Source organism: Ostrea edulis, chromosome 4 (assembly GCF_947568905.1).
Source record: "Ostrea edulis chromosome 4, xbOstEdul1.1, whole genome shotgun sequence".
Lineage (NCBI taxonomy): Eukaryota > Metazoa > Mollusca > Bivalvia > Ostreida > Ostreidae > Ostrea > Ostrea edulis.
The window spans coordinates 47151559-47170300 of record NC_079167.1 but is presented as its reverse complement, the minus strand read 5'-3'; the positions used below and the strand labels follow the sequence as shown (position 1 = coordinate 47170300).

At 33.0% G+C, this 18742-nt stretch overlaps 1 protein-coding gene across 1 annotated transcript in view; it reads right to left on the bottom strand.

Annotated features, from left to right (window-relative positions):
* LOC125671002 (uncharacterized) overlaps nucleotides 1-18742 on the bottom strand; it is a 139433-nt gene that overhangs the window by 69429 nt on the left and 51262 nt on the right. The window contains exon 5 of the mRNA XM_056162786.1: nucleotides 9150-9287. Within this exon, the coding sequence (XP_056018761.1) occupies nucleotides 9150-9287 (138 nt within the window). The remainder of the gene's footprint in view (nucleotides 1-9149; nucleotides 9288-18742) is intronic.

Below are 18742 nucleotides of genomic sequence, written 5' to 3'. Positions count from 1 at the left end.
TCTTTTTTCTTGCAAATATTTTGTTAAGACATGTAGAACAAAAGTTGTGCACATTTACGAGATCTTTTCGAAAATATCAAGATTTAGGGGCTAGCCCCTTAAATTAGGGATCTAGAAGGTCTCAAAGTCTAGATCAAATATCTCAAAAATCGTTAATATTTTGATATAAGTCAAAGAACCAAAAATGTTCATCTCAACAATCCAAATCTATTCATATAAAAATTTAGGTCATATGTTACGTAATAAGGGATTTTAAGGGCCAAAACCATAAATTTTTTACCCCTTGTATCTCGAAAACGACAAATATTTTGAAAAGCAATAAAGAACAAAAGTTGTTCAGAATGATGATCTGAACAATATGCATATTTCGTTTTTACCCTATGTGGCCCCGTTAGGGAGCTACAGTTTGGCCCCTAAAAATTACTTCTAGAAATAACTCGAGAACGGTAAAGAATTTCTAAATACTTGTTGAACAAAAAATGTTTGAAATGTCATGACCTTTCTTACGATATCAAGCAAAAGGGGCTGACCCTTTAAATTAGGGGCCCAGAAGGGTCCAAAGGTTTATGAGAATATCTCAGAAACTATTAATATTTTGTAATAAGTCATTGAAGCGGAAATGTTCATCTAAACGAGCTTGTTCTTATCAAATCAAAAAGTAGGTCATATGTTACGTAATAAGGGATTTTAAGGGCCAAAATCATAAATAATTGACGCCTCATATCTTGAAAACGACAAATATTTTGAAAAGCATTATTGAACAAAAGTTGTTCAGAATGATAATCTAAACAATATGTACATTTCGTTTTTTCCCTATGTGGCCCCGTTAGGGAGCTACAGTTTGGCCCCTAAAAATTACTTCTAGAAATAACTCGAGAACGGTAAAGAATTTCTAAATACTTGTTGAGCAAAAAATGTTTAAAATGACAAGGCCTTTCTTACGATATCAAGCAAAACGGCTGGCCCTTTAAATTAGGGGTTCAGAAGGGTCCAAATGTTTTTGAGAATATCTCAGAAACTATTAATATTTTATAATAAGTTGTAGAAGCGGAAATGTTCATCTCAACGAGCTTGATCTTATCAAATCAAAAAGTAGGTCATATGTTACGTAATTAGAGATTTTAAGGGCCAAAATCGTAAATATTTGACGCCTCATATCTTTAAAACGACATATTTTTTGAAAAGCATTATTGAACAAAAGTTGTTCAATGTGTCATAACCTATCGATCAATATCAAAAAATGGGTCTGTGGGCCTCATGGCTCGCCTGTAGAGTCGATTTTTGTCGATATCAGTCGATTTCAAAAACTTGTAACTGGTAAATATTTTGTAAGGACATATTGAACAAAAGTTGTTCAGTTTATCGAGATCTATCGATTGATATCAAGAAATAGGCCTATGGTCCTAATGGCTCGCCTGTAGAGTCGATTTTTTGTCGATATAGGTCTATCTCAATAACTTTTTACAGGTAAATATTTTGTAAAGACATATAGAACTAAAGTTGTTGAGTCTATAGAGGGCTAACAAATGACATCAAGAAATAGGCCCGCGGGCCTTATGGCTCGCCTGGAGAGTCCAATTTCAAACGAATTTCACCGCAACTTTGCTTCAGAAGCTTATGATATGAAAAATTGATTATATCTAAAGTGTCTTAAAGTCGGAAACTAAATTGGGACTCATTTGTCTTTTCTTTTTTTTTTTTAACTCCGAGTGCATCAACAAATCGGACGGAAGACCTACTCGTTGCTCGCAACGAGATCGTGTCTAGTTTTTATTCTTTTTTTTTTCCTTACCGATATTGTGCAGAGCATTTCTCAGAGATGGCTTGATCGATTTGCTTCAAATTTTCAGGGTTGATGCGTTGCGATCTGAAGTTTATATTTCCTTAAAGATTTTTGAAAATTTACTTCCGGTCGTAAATTACGTCCAATTTTCCGTTTTTAAAATGACATTTTGTCCAGACGTTTTTTCATAAACCGTTAAAGATTGGGTCTTGAAACTTTCAGGGATGATCGATGGTCACCTGTAGCTCTGTAATAAGGTTTATCATTGCGATCCGTCACTTCACCGGAAGTGAAGAAAATAAATGTCAAATTTCAAATTTATGCTTTTAAAACAAAACTTAACTTACATAGATTTAATTAGGTCTCTTTCGGCGTTTCAGAAAATGTTAGACTTACCGGAAGTTTAACCAGCAACTTCCGGTTTTTAGAGAAAAACTTCGAAAAAATGGTTTTTCTTTGTCCTCGTATATCTCACTTATTTATCAAGTTTTTAATACAATATTTACAGATATTATTGACTTATCTATATCTAGGGTACCCTTTAACACTATTTCAAAATTCACTTCCGGTCGCAATTAAGTTACGGCCGAATTTCCGTTTTTCAAATGACATTTTGTCCAGGCATTTTCTCATAAACGGTTAAAGATTGAGTCTTCAAACTTTCAGGGATGATCGATGGTGACTTGTAGCACTGTAATAAGGTTTATCAATACGATCAGTCACTTCCGGTCGTCACCGGAAGTGAACAAAAGAAACGTCTAATTTCAAATTTATTCTTTTGAAACAAAACTTCCATAGATTAATTAGGTCTCTTTCGGCGTTTCAGAAAATGTTAGACTTACCGGAACTTTAACCAGCAACTTCCGGTTTTTAGAGAAAAACTTTGAAAAATGGTTACTTCTTTGCTATCATATCTCTCGCTTATAAATCAAGTGTGTGATATGATTTTAACATGTATAATTGACATTATCCAACTTTAGAGTATAGTGAATTATTGTTTCTTCAAATTCACTTCTGTTCGTTAAATGTCTACGATTTCCGGGTGGTTTTTTTCTCCAGGCGTTTTCTCATAAATAGTCAAAGATTGAGTCTTGAAACTTTGAGGAATGTTAGAATATGACGTGTAGATGTGACATACATGTTTCAATTTTGTTGCTGTCACTTTCGTCATCGGCACCGGAAGTACCTTAAAAATATGTAATTTTTCATTTTTCTAAATTATAATGCTCATAACATTATTTCATAGAGTGTAAAAAGTCATACCATTTCCACCGAAAGTTGGTTGCTCGAAACCGGAAGTTGTCCGAAAACTCAGTATTTTTCATGGAAATTTTTAGTGTGGGTTCCTACGCGGTCTATGTGGAATTTTTAGTCATTTTATGGACTCCCGAGATACTCGAAAGTGAATGAAACAAAACTGAAATTGTTTATAATTGATAAATCATGTCTAACATGATTCAGTGTTTATTTCTTTCATGTATAGTCGTTCTTCACTAATTGAATTCTCCCAGTTAAGATCATATCTCGTTAGGAATTGGACGGAAGACCTATTCGTTGCTCGCAACGAGATCATTTCTAGTTATTATTATTATTATTGTTCTTTTTCCTACCGATTTTGTGCACACGATTTCTCAAAAACGGTTGGATAGATTTTCATGAAACTTTCAGGAAAGATGTGAAATAGGATTCTCTAGAACGGTCTTTTTTTGGTTTTGCCAAAATCACTTCCGGTCGCAAGTTACAGCTGTATTTCCGTTTTTCAAATGACATTTTGTCCGGGCGTTTTCTCATAAACGGTTAAAGATTGAGTCTTCAAACTTTTAGGGATGATAGATGGTGACTTGTAGCTCTGTAATAAGGTTTATCATTGCCATCCATCACTTTCGTCCATCACCGGAAGTGAATAAAAGAAACGTCAAATTTCAAAATTATGCTTTTGAATTAAAACTTGCACAGATTAATTTAGTCTCTTTCGGTGTTTCAAAAAATGTTACACTTACTGGAAGTTTAACCAACAACTTCCGGTTTTTAGAGAAAAACTTCGCAAAAAATGGTCTTTCTTTGTCTTTGCATATCTCGCTTATTTATCAACTTTTTACTACGATATTTACATATATTTTTGACATTATCCAACTCTGGAGTACCCTTTAATCCTTTTTCAAAATCCACTTCCGATCGCAAGTTACGGCCGAATTTCCGTTTTTCAAATGACATTTTGTCCGGGCGTTTTCTCATAAACTGTTAAAGATTGAGTCTTCAAACTTTCAGGGATAATAGATAGTGACTTGTAGCTTTGTAATAAGATTTATCATTGCCATCCGTCACTTCCGGCCGTCAACGGAAGTGAACAAAAGAAACATCAAATTTTAAATTCATGCTTTTGAAACAAAACTTGCATAGATTAATTAGGTCTCTTTCGGTGTTTCAGAAAATGTTACACTTACCAAAAGTTTAACCAGCAACTTCCGGTTTTCAGAGAAAAACTTCGAAAAATTTATATTTCTTTGTCCTCGCATATCTCGCTTATTTATCAACTTTTTACTACCATATTTACAGATATTATTGACATTATCCAACTCTATGGTACCATTTAATACTATTTCAAATTTCAATTCCGGTCGCAGGTTACGGCCCAATTTCCGATTTTCAAATGACATTTTGTCCGTGCGTTATTTCATAAACGATTAGCGATTGAGTCTTCAAACTTTCAGGGATGATAGATAGTGACGTAGCTTTGTAATAATGTTTATCATTGCCATCCATCACTTCCGGACGTCACCGGTAGTGAACAAAAGAAACGTCAAATATAAAATTTACGCTTGTGAAACAAAATGTGCATGGAATAATTAAGTGTCTTTTTGAGTTTCAGAAAATGTTACAGTTACCGGAAGTTTAAACAACATCTTCCGGTTTTTAAAGAAAAACTGCGAAAAATTTCTTTGCTATCATATCTCTCGCTTATAAATCAAGTGTTTGATTTGATTTTCACATATATATTGACATTATCCATCTTCAGAGTATAGTGAATTATTTTTTTTTTTTAAATTCACTTCCGTACATTAAAAATCTATGATTTCTGGGTTTTTTTCTCCAGGCGTTTTCTCATAAATAATTAAAGATTGAGTCTTGGAACTTTCAGGAATGTTTGATGGTGACTTGTAGATGTGACATATGTGTTTCAATTTTGTTGCCGTCACTTCCGTCATCCACCGGAAGTACCTTAAAAATATGTAATTTTTCATTTTTTTTAAAAAATTCTAATACTCATAACATTATTTAATAGAGTGTAATGTCATATCATTTCCACCGGAAGTTGGTTGTTCGAAACCGGAAGTTGTCCCAAAACTCTGCATATTTCACCGAAATATTTAGTGTGGGTTCCTACACGGTAAGTGTGGAATTTTCAATCGTTTTATGGACTTCCAAGATACTCGAAAGTGAATAAAACAAAACCGAAATTGTTTGTAATTGATACATCACGTCTTACATGTATATGTTTATCACTGTTTTTAAAAAAAAAATAGGTGTTTATTCCATTCATGTTTAGTCGTTCTTCAATAATTGAATTCTCCCAGTCAAGATCCTATCTCGTCAGAAATTGGACGGAAGACCTATTCGTTGCTCGCAACGAGATCATTTCTAATTATTATTATTAATTCGTTGCTCGCAACGAGATCATTTCAAATTATTATTATTTTTTTTTTTTCCCCTCGATTTCTCGGAGATGGCTAGATTGATTTTCTTGAAATTTTCAGGGATGATAGAGAATGAAAATACCTCAGACATTTTTTTCATTTTTTTCAAAATTCACTTCCGGTCGGCAAATACGGCTTATTAGCTGTTTTCGTTGTCCAGCGTTTTTCTCAGAAACGGTAAAAGATAGAGTCACCAAATTTTCAGAGTTGATAGATCTCACTTGTAGGGTTGATCAACTAACATTAGGCCATTGTACACATACTTTCATTTTTTTCGTCTGTCACTTCCGCTCTATACCTTAAGTATTTGAAAAAATGACGATTTTCCGATTTCTTCGAGTGATTTCTCAGAGATGGCTCAGGTAGATTTTCTTGAAATTTTCAGGAATAATGTCTTATGAAATGACTTTGCTGTGGTTATTTTTGTTTTTCCAAAATTCACTTCCGGTAGGACAATATGACAGATTTTCTGTTTCTCAAATGAGATTTTGTCCAGCATTTTTCTTGGAAAGGGTAAAAGATAGGTTCATCAATTATTCAGGGATCATCAATCTCTGTTTGTAAGCATGCAATAGGGTGTTGAACATGTCGACCGTCACTTCCTGTCGTCACCGGAAGTGATTGAAATAATCGTAAATTTCAAAATTTTTCTTTTAAATTGAAACTTATACTAGTTTATTAAGTCTCTTTTAAAGTGTCAAAAGAATATTGACCCCGTTGGTAATCAAAACGACTACTTCCAGTTTCTTGATAAAATACCTTTTTACTTTTCGTCTCTTTGTCCCCATAAATCTCGCTTATATTTGAAGTCTTTCATATGATTTTCCCATGTCTTAATAACAGTATCAACTTCTAAAGTTTTGATGTAACCTACTACTTTTTCTTTCTTTAGTCTACTTCTTTTTGTTGAGAATTCTTTTAGATAGAGACGTGAAATTTTCAGGTAATATAGACAGTAAAGAGTCGCTGTCATTTATAGGAAAACGCATCTGAATAGTACTTCCGGTCGTCACCGGAAGTTACGAGAAATGAGTAAAAAAATCGATAATACATTTCTCATTCATTGTTAAGGCACATTTTCTGATATATTTAAATGGTTTTCGTAGGAACAGAAAGCTCTTTACTGGAAGTGGTCTAACGGAAGATCTACTCATTACTAGTAATGAGTGTCTAGTTATTATTTTCTTTCTGCCAAAATATGTTTCTACGCCTCAAGAGTTGTCGAGAAACAATGTAGACCATCATATTTGACATCTTGAAACATGCTTAGATTTCACCCTGCGTACTTGATCTTTGACCCCTAACGAAGTTATGGGACTTTACGCAAAAAACCCTTGTTATTGATTCACCTCGAAAACCGTAAATGAGAAGAGCATGAAACTTTCACTAAATTCTTAAGTCGATCAAGCTGAAGCGTTGTAGACTCTAATATAGGTGGTGATTGCTCCTTCTCCAAATTAGGCTCGATATTTAAAAGTGAGAATCATATGTCTTTTGGATATGACCTTAAAACTGTCGCGGTTGGTTTTGGTAAGTTAAAAACCCTCACTGCTACGCCCCTGAGCGTAGGTCTAAAATGGTACTTCATCTACAGCTGATGACGTCTCAATAAACAAACAATTAACATTATGGTCAGAATGTTGGGTCACTCTTTTCTTTAAAACATCAAAGAAGTGTCGGAGCTTTGTCATTTGTGCATAGGAATTTGATATTTTACATTCTTGAATATCAGTTATTGTCTTATGATAGAAAGATTATATATTAAGATTTAATTCAATATATAAATAAACACGAATTCCAATTAGGTCTATGGAAATAATTTTTCCTGAAAACAGAAAATTAAACTAAATTCTTATAAATTCAATTTGTTCAGTACTAAATATAATTGATATATGACAGTAATTTATTACGATTTATCATTTCAGGAGAAAAAAAGGAAATATTATAACACTTGATTTTATCTATGAAAATTGCTTTGAATGTTTACTTCACTACACCGATGATGATTTCCATACTTCAAAATTTCATACCATATCATACCATATCATAAGTCCCAGCACATACTACATTATGTACATGTATATACTTTGAAAAAGTACATTTTTCAGTTTTATTCATTTTTTTTCAAACAAATTAGTATGTCTGTGAAATATTAGTCAACCTATTAATTGCAATGAAAAATGTAACTTGCATTGAATGAATTCCATTATAAATTGACAACATTCACTAGTCAAAGTTGCACAAAGTCAACTTGTTACTTGTACATTATAATGTTAATCTGATGAAATGATCATACTTAAAATAAACCTTAATACCCGGTATGTTACAACAATTTTCAGACTTAATTGTGTATGCTATCATTCTTACTTGCTTTTAAATCTATCATGCATGATAAGTTAGTTTAAAATACAAACTTAGCATGCTCGCTTTAGAAGGAAGTAAGAATACATGTAATTATCAAATTGTAAGAGAGAACTCTCTACATCTAATGCAATACTAGGCCGCCATATTTCACCGTATTATATATATAGATAAATTGTATAACCTTGATAGAATGATGGAGTTTGAGTGCATGGATATTGGTAATTATTATCTATGGAGTTGAAATATTTTGCAACATAGCGCTACATGTAATTAGTAATTTTTTTTACCTGTAAATAAATTTTACTTATTGATAAAGTTAAAGAAACATGATTTTTCATTTATAATTATATATATGTAATGGTTGCTATGGTGACGCTATTCTAATGGTAATGTTTCCTATGGTAACAGTTAGTTAAGATAAGGTCTGTATGATATACTTTACAGAAAATATTAACAAAACGTGTTTGTTCTTAATAAATATCGTAACATTGTTTAGAATTGACTTCAAATTGTGTGCATCATTGAGTTTCAAGTGTGACTTCTACATAAATGAAATTCTATACCATAATATATCATATTCGTAACGTCATATCTCCGGAACCATGCAAGATAAGACCATAAAATTTTCAATGCGCAATTAGGCATACATGTGTGGCATTTTAAAGTGAAAATCTCATTTTTGATAGATTCCTCATTTGGAACCAAAATCTCATGGCTGGTCACATATAACTATAAGCATTTTCTCTCCCGAGCGTTGTCTTGTATATAAAACCGGCTTGTCTGTATTATTGCGATTCGTATGTTGTTGTTTTTTAATTCTAAATTTTTGTTGTTTGCTTTCAAACAATCAGTCCTAATACGGTCTACAAAATTCACCAAAATGCCATTGGGTTCATTGAATGTGTGATAACATTCGTGACTCGATCGTAAATAACGTTTCTAACGTTATTTGACGTGGTCTGGGGAATTACCTTAAGTCCAAAAGTAGAAAAAAGAGCCTGTAAATTGAAGAAAAATTGTCCAATCAATATGAAATTACCAGGTGCACATCTTCATATGGTGAGTAATGGGTGTACTAATTTTCAGAAAAATCCATGTACTAGTTTCTTAGAACATGCATGGACAAAATCATGTCTGCAGACAGATGGACAGACAGACAGGCTGATTCCTGTATATCACCTGCCCAAACTTCATTTGGCCAATCAATTTATACATGCCCCCTATAGTAACAAAGAATTTACTACAGTTGGAAAAATGATTTTTATCTATACTGATAAAGTCTGTGTAAGAAATGAATCATGGCTTACTTTGATAAAATCTATGAATGCATGTTGGACAATACCATCAACCTGCTCAAAATGTTTTTCAAATCTGCCCACTTTCTGTGGAGTGCGATAGTCTCTGAATTCTCCTCCCACATCATTATCTCCTGGAATATAGATTCTCTAGGAGGAAAAAATATAAGAAAATAATGTTCAACATGTAAAACTATGTAAGAAATATCTAGAAACAGCTTATCTAATATCAGATACTACACCATCATATAAAATCCCAATTAATAGCTCAAACAATAACTGAAAAATTGTCGAATGTGGCAGAAAACAGCAAAATCAAATCAAATCAAACAATATCAACAAGCTGATAGTAGTGTTATGTAATATGTATCATTTGCAGTGTTCGACCTTAAAGCTGACATGAATTCTGAAATGCATACATGTACACATTCCTCATCTTATCCACCATATTTCTTTCAGATAGCCTATTTTACTTTACCCTTATATACCCCAAATATGATTGTCACACCTCAGTGATTTTTTTTTTTCTAGCTAGAGTTTACCAGTACAGTACACCTCCAAAAGGAATGAATAAGATATGGGTGAAACAATCCCATGTGTATCAGGCTAGTCCATTTAAGAGCTTGTCTAGGAGAAAACCATGCAAATATATAAAAATGAAGGAAATGGTGGTCATCAATATCATTTCTAATCATTTATATCATTGGAGTATATGGTTGGAATAATTATAATTTGAGGTCAATTTATTGATAGGTCTTTTCTATTTTTAGTAACAGCGCATTCTGTATTTACACGTGGATTAGTCTTTGAACACAAGAAAAATCCTTAAATATTAGGGTTTTATTTTTTCAAAAATGCAAATCAATTCTGAAGACTTATGAAAAGAATGGATTTTTTTATGATATTTCCATGTAAACCACTTATGGAGAAATCATGTTTGACATCATAAGTGTCCATATAGAGATTACATGGAGCCTGTAATTTGGCATTGTGCCAAACTTTTTCATTTTGTGTTATATGGTCAATTTTGAAATAGGTGTTGCTGCAAAAGTATAACGCTTAAATTTCTTTAAAAGCGTATAATACTTGAATATCAAATCCTTGTCTGTAAAATATAAAAAATTGTACTTTGGACTTTTGGCCATTCATTTCCAATTAAAATTTAAAAACTGACAAAAATGAAAATTTTTAAGCATTTAAAATTATCTTTTAAAAGATTAAAGATTTAAAATTTGTGATATTAGATGCATAAATTGTTTGGAAATTTAATTCAATGGATAGATTTAACATTTTCTAATAAATAAATCCTAGTAATCTACTATTTTATATGAAAAAGGGAGTCTTTTAATGAAATAGACCTGTTGCTTGAATTACCTCCCCTTTGATGCACTCTTCATACGTAGAAGGTATAAAATGATAGCAATATTATGGAATGTTATGAATCCAACTTGAAATGGGATTTTGAGAATTTGTACATCATGTTTATGTGATATCAGTGAAAGACATAACAGTATCTGTGAATGTAATCCAGAAATTTCTAAATATTGGCAGGGTTTAAAAAGTATCCGGTACTTCGTCCTGTTATACTGCACACTAAGTACTAGTGGTCAGGCATTTTGTCATTGAAGAATTGAAAGCGTTCTTTCCTTGATAATTCATGCATTAACTGAGAATAATTAGATGTTATATGGAGGAAATCAAAGAAAACATGCATCTATAGTCAGTCCAGATGGAGCATGCGAGGATCTAGTGCAGCCCCCCCCCCCCCCCTCCCCGAATTTGCAAAAGGTATTTACCATCATGATTAATGAAAAACAGTTGTTATTAGTTTACATATATGCACTAAGTAATGAGGACAGGACAAAATAACAAAAGTGTGAAATAAAAATGCATAACGTGTTCTCAATTAAGAATGTATACTGTAACAGTTTGCTCGGTATCTTTCTTCCTTCTTCAGTGCTCAATGTAACAGTATGACATACTCAATGTTTAATCATAGGTTACGATTCAACATGCAAAAATTTACGCCTTTCTCTATTTTACCAACAACAAAGATATAGATATTGCAAACTGATGGTATTACGTATATGCTTATGCTAATGTAGTTTCTTAAAGTCATTGATGTAGGTAGAATTTGGATCGTCACTATACTTTGTTCATCATGAGAAATTGATCGGGGAAAAAAATTGGGAAAATCATTTATCTGACAGGGAAACCGAAGATTATTTCGATCAGGTCTCTTTAGCTAAATCAGCCCCCCCCCCCCCCCCCCCCTCCCCCTTACTTTTTTATGGCAATCAATAAACAATTGAAATGGAAGCTTGAACTGATGAATTAAATCCTTGGACACCCCCCCCCCCCCCCCCCCCCCCATTATTATCATTATCAAGGATTTTGAGCTTCGGGTTCTGTTAAAAGTAATTTTTAGGGAGGTTGGGGGTTCTATAAAAAATTTGCCACCCACCCACACCCTCCGCCCTAGTGATGATCGAGTGCCAACTACGGGGCCTCTCCACCTAGCTACACTGCATGTGTTTAGACAGGACAGACTATACCAGTCGGGTCAGGTATAAACAATACCTTTCATTATAAATTATATTTCCAATTATTACAAGCAAGCTTCTTAACTTTTGTGCGAATTCGGACATTATTATCTGACTTTCATCTTCGGTGCAATTTATGTGATTACTGTCAGTTAGTATTTAAGCTATATTTCATTTGTATGTGTAATGGTGTTAGGAGTGGAGTGCGAATGCAAAGAATATTTCTGTATTTAGATATATTCAACAGTATTGATTATTTTATGATTTTAACAAGATCATTCACTATCTAAGAGCATTTTACCATTACCATCCCTCTCCTCTCAATATAATGTTTATAATCATTAATTTCTGGTATTGAATATGGCTGCTTCGAACCCTTTCGCATGGATTTAGAATGTAGAATAATACGCTACATGTAAGAATAAAAAACAAAAGAAAGCCAAGTAAAGAACATGCACATTCTTTTTAGCTCACCGGGACGACTATCCGGAGAGCTACATGTATTGTAATGACCCCAGTGTTGGCGTCGCGCCACTTTAAGAAACACTTTAACCTGGGTTATATCTTCTAAACCAAGGGGGTACGGTTTTGATATTTCCCTTATTGATTCCCCTTGAAGAGACCTTTGATGTGGTACCAAGACTTTCGACCTTGTGACCTTGACCTATTTTTTTTTAAAAACTTCAACCTGGGCTATGTCTTTTGAACCAATAGGGATAAGGCTTTGATATTTTACATATATAGATGCCTCATGAAGAGACCTTTTTTTTTATATAAGACATTTGACCTAACGACCTTTCCCTTGAACTTTGATGTACTGTTTAAAAACTTTATCTTGGTTATATCTTTTGAACCAAAAGTGATAGAGCTTTGATGTTTCAAACATAGATGTCATTTCTTTTGTTACCAGAACTGTCAATGTCGACCTTGGACTTTGACCTATTTTTCAAAAACTTTTAACCTTTTGAATAAACGGTTAGGTACAGTCATCTGACAACTTTTGTTTATATGTACATATTAAGCATGTTATTTAATTGTTTAAGGGTTGCTGCTCATTTTTTTTTTCTGGGTACTTCATTTGTTAAAGATTGATGACATCTAAAAATTCCTAACCACATAGTACTTTTTATCTAATATATTGTACGGTACCTGACAACTTCATATGGCGTGTTAACTGTCCCGAGGAAAAGATAAAGATTTGGGGTATTTTTATACTCTGGATATTTATTAAGTTCTGTCTTCACACAAGTTTTACCTTTGAACTTAAAGCACGTCAGTCTTTAAATTGGTCTAAATGTTACTATGGCAACAATTTTATTTGTTTTAGAATATCAATATTGTGACTCATACAACTTTTTAAAAGTTACATTGCTGTCTGGCTTAGTATTTGCGATTGAGTTTGATTATTTCAGAATGTTTTCAATAACCAGTCAGATTTAAAAAAAAAAATAGATTTATCCTTATTGTATCCATGGGAAAAGCAAATCTATGAAGAAATATGATCCAATTGCTTTTCGTATATTTAAGTCTCTGTAGGACCACAATGTAAACTAGTCATTTGTACTAATTGTGCTATCCTGCTAAATAAAGAATTTATTATATATAGCATAATATAAATTGGCATGAAATTTGTTTTTAAAAATTGCATTTTAAAAGTACACAAATATCAATTTTGTTAAATTACAACTATTCATACGATGCATATTATTTTTTTAAAAACGTTATTTTTTTCAAATTTTGCAATCTGTCACCATGGCAACCAGGACCCATACATAGCAACAAAAAATGAATGATACATACTTCTGGTCATCTGATGTGAAATCATAAAATTATTGATAAAATAACAAGGACCATGCATGACAAACTGGTTTAGGTGGCTACCAGAATGAAAGCTCTACAAGCAGGAAAAATTGCCCAACTTGAAGTATTAATATATTTACTATCATCCAGTCTGTCCAAAGACAGATTTTTGATATATCGTAAATATACTTCTTCTCTATAAGATGAAAGTAATTTTGAATAAATCAAAGCGTTACTTTTTGACTACTAGTTGATTCAAAAGTAATAATTTTCTGCAATTTATCAAAATCTGGAATCGTGCCAAATTTGTGACCTTTGTACACTTAAACGGAAGTAAAATTTTAGAGTTACACTAAACAATATGAATATGTATATCCAGTTGTTTTACAAACTGTGTCAATTTTTAAAAATCCATTTTCAATAACCTGTTACAATTTTTAAATAGAAAGGGTAAAATATACATAATTTTACCCTTTTGTCAGAACAAAAGTGCTATTTTTAGTAACATGGCTGCAAATCCCTATCCAGTGACTACACCCCCGAAAAAAATATGCCACAGTATTTGATATTGATGTACTTTATTACACTCAAAATATGTTGTTGATCCGACAACCTTGCTTCCATCACATTTTGCATGGTTTTCTCGTAGACAAGCTCTTAATTTCAATGTGTCAGCATTACCCATAATTCCGTTAACACGCAGTCAGGTGTTGTGACGCATTGATATACTGAGCCATTCCCAGGTGTGCTGTCGTGGAATATGAGGCACAATTTTCTAAGCCGCAAGTTTGAGGCTGTTTTGGGTAGTTTTTCTTGACTAATTTCATAACTCAGGCACAGAAAAAAGACCGTTGAGTATATTTTATCATATGTTTGCTCTTTGCTTTTATCTGTTAAAAGGTCTTATTTTATCATCGACATATACCTGAATATAACCTTCGCCAACATTCACCTGTTACCTGTGTGAGGTCAGTCAGGTGTGACAGTAAGTGAGAGCATTTAAAAATACCCTACCATTTTCTTATAATCAATACTGTAGAATTTTTATTGTGATAATTGTATCACTTCTTTTGAGCATGTTTGCTTGACACTTGGAACTTTTAAATGTCTTGATCCGGAAGTTGACCACCATGTTGGTTTCATTATTGCTTGTACATGTTACCATGCAAGTCAACTTTAAATTATATAAACAGACACTTTTAAATTAATTTTTAATCAAAGTAATACCGACACATATTCATGTTGCCAATTCATGTTGCCTATATACACTTATATGTTGTCAACAGATATTATTTTATTAGTTAAAAATTGTTGCATTATGACTTGGGTCGATCGTGACGTCGGCAAAGGATTAAGGAAGGATATACAAGGGACTGTGTAATATACCACCCATTGATTAAGTCCTGGGCTGGATTTCACAAAACTATATTCAGATTGTCAGAAGATAGATTGTAAGAGTGTCTAAGATATCTGCATGACTTACGACAATCATAAGATACGGCAGAACCGTTTCACAAAACTATCTTAACTTCAAGAAATCTTACGATAGATCTTATGACGTTGTTACTTGTTACATTGTAAAATACTGTGTTTCCTTTATAATCTATAATAATAACTGCATGGATAAATCAAATGTTACATGTAAATGAAAGATTAAAGTATATAAAAATATAAATAGCTAGGAAATTGAAATATTGCGATTTTAGGCATTTGTGATTTAATATCTAATATATCTATAAATTTGATACACTGTACTTCTTTTTTAAATCATGTGACCTACACTTTATTTCATATTTCAAAAGTTACTTTCAATTTGTGTACTATTTGATTTCAGAAATTGTGATACAAAAATTGAAACATTGAATGATATTTTTGTAGAAACACTACATCAAAGTCTAATATATCTTTTATTCCCCCCCCCCCCCCCCCCCCCCCCCCCCCCCCCGGGGCAGGCCCCTTACTCTCCTCCGAAAATAAAATATTTGCTTATAACTAATTTGAAATATAAAGAAAAAACACAATCTAGGATACAAGTTAGCAACGCTGCACTTGTTTTATTCAACAAAATAATATACTCAATACAAAAAGTATTCATGCAGTAAACGAGGGGGGGGGGGGGGGGGGTAGGAAAAACCAAAGACACAAGTAATACTTATAATGACCGACGCATTAATCGAACAAAACGCGTGTAATTATACGCGTGTTTGACTATACATTGTATACTGGGCGCAAAGACTTTCCTATGTGAAAAAGCCAACATCTGAATGAAATGAAATCATACGAAAACTAAACAAAACATAAAAACGTGAAGAAAGAGATTCACCCAACACTGACTTTTGTGCCTTACAAACAATAAATGAATGGTATTCGAATACGTTTAATTGTGACCACACAGCGGCTATGAAATCCGTGTGCATGCACTCAGACAAATCAGTGTCAAAAGATTTAAGATGTCTATGAAACGATGTCCAAACTTTTCAGTTGCTAAAATATCAGTATTGTTTGACAAGGTGGAGAGAAAAAAAAGACATTTGTCTTTAAGATGCTGTAAATTCAACTGATTGTGTTCGGTCGGATGACGAAATGAAGAAAAAGTCAGTGGCGGATTTAAAGGGGGGCACACAGCTGGTGCCCCCCCCCCCCTCATAAATTTTCAAATTTAAAGCTGTATGACCCGATGTTCATGTATTATTTTTGTACATAATTACTTTAAAGCAGATTAATTACTTAATAAAGTTATTAACTTTCCCTTAATTACATGCTTGAAAACATCTGCATGTAAAAGAAAACAGTGCGAATATTATTTAGAAAGTAAATATAGTGGCTAGTATATAAATCATCCCATAATAGACGTCTATAAATAGACCCACGTGCGTCAGGGGAATCCCAACATGATGTATTAACTCATACGCAAATGTCTAGTTTTAAGGCTGAAAGAGCGTAAAACAACGAATTACTAAGAGGTATTTGATATTTTTATTTCTATTAAACTTATGATACGGTACTGTTATAACAAAATACACAGCTTTACACAGATAAGACCACCGACGATCTGAAAGTTTGAACTGGTCATGTGACTGTCACTTGAAATGGCAGAGTGATGTGGTTATTTGTAAACATCGATTTAAAATCAAAATATATAAATAGAGTCGTCCAATTCCAAAAGTAGGTCAAGGTGACCTACTTTTTGGTCGACACCCTTTGAACATGCAAGACGCATCAACTGACAAAGTTTGATGACTGTAGGTCAAATAGTATCTGAAATATATAAATATACCCGTCCAATTCCAAAAGTAGGTAAAGTTGACCTACTTTTTGGTCGAAACCCTTCGAACATGCAAGACCCAACAACTGACAAAGTTTGATGACTGTAGGTCAAACAGTATCTGAAATATATAAATATAGCCATCCAATTCCAAAAGTAGGTCAAGGTGACCTACTTTTTGGTCGAAACCCTTCGAACATGCAAGACCCATCAACTGACAAAGTTTGATGACTGTAGGTCAAATAGTATCTGAAATATATAAATATAGCCGTCAAATTCCAAAAGTAGGTCAAGGTGACCTACTTTTTGGTCGACACACTCCGTAGACTCAAGATGCATCAACTGTCAAAGTTTGATGATTGTAGGTCAATTAGTGACTGAAATATATAAATATAACTGTCAAATGCCAAAAGTAGGTCACAGTGACCTACTTTTTGGTCGATACACTCCGAAGACTCAAGATGCATCAACTGACAAAGTTTGATGATTGTAGGTCAAATAGTGTCTCAAATATAGTAATTTAGCTGTCAAATACCAAAAGTAGGTCACGGTGACCTACTTTTTGGTCGACACAAACTGAAGGCTGAAGACGCATCAACTGACAAAGTTTGATGATCCTAGGTTTTACAGTGCCCAAAATATGCATCTAAAATTGAAAATGTGAAATTTGAATATCTGCAAAATTCAAAAAGTAGGTCACTGTGACCTACTTTTTTATAAATATGTTTCAAGGCCTCAAGATGCATCAACTTACAAGATTTGATGATTCTAAACCTCTCGGTATTTGAAATAACAACTTAAAATATATCTATAAATGATAAGCCATAAAATTCAGAAAGTAGGTCACAGTGACCTATTTTTCAGTTGACGCATTTCAAGGTCCCATGATCCACCAACTGACAAGTTTTGATGATCATAGGCTTCAAAGTGTCCAAGATATGCATCAAAATTAATTTTAAAATAAATACCTGCAAAATTCAAAAAGTAGGTCACCGTGACCTACTTTTGAGACAACTTGACACAAGGTCCTAAGATGCATCAACTGTCAAAATTTGATGATCCTAGTCCTTATAATGACTAAAATATCAAAGATTTAAGGAAATATAATTTTAGGTCAACTTTGAAGTGACCTTGAGACCACGCCCTTTACCCCAGGGTAATGCCTTGAACAATTTATAATCTACAACATATCCTCATCCTTATGTGTAAGTTTGGTGATAATCTGCCCAGTGGTTCTTGAGAAGAAGATTTTTTAGCAACCACTACTTTTGTTTGTATTTTCCTGATTATCTCCCCTTGTTAAAGGGTCACATCCCTCTATTTAGTATGTATGAAAGCCCTTGGGCCAATGATACCCTGTAACAAATTTGAAAAAAATTGGCCAAGGGGTTCTTGAGTTATAGCCCTTTTTCTAAAAAGTTTACGCACACCGCACAAATGGCCATAGCATTAGCTCTTTGAGCCTTCGGCTCAGAAGAGCTAAAAATATAAGATATCTTATAAAGTTTAAGAAATATCTTATAAAACATATTAGATATCTTATAAAATATATGAGATATCTTATAAAAATTTCTTTTACAAGATACCTTAGTTATAACAATTATAAAATATCCTATAAGAGTTTATGAGAAAAAACGTTAATAAGACATCTTTTAAAGTTTATGAAATATATTATATACTATTTAAGATATCTCATATATTAAATGAGATATCTTATAACGAAACAAACATATTAAGATATCTTATATCTTTTTTAAGATGTCTTATAAAATTTATAAGATATCTTTGAAGAGGAATACCCCGGTAAATGTAAAAACGGCGTGCCATAAGGATGGTATGTAAGAGTATTGTGTTGTTAAAATGTTGCGACTCGTGTGTTTGCAAAATAAATTCACAACAAATTCCATTTAGAAATGCCAAGATTTTTTGGCTTTGTATTGTACTGGACTTGTGTCACAAAGGTGCGACAAATGTGTGGGTGTAATGCAAAACAAACT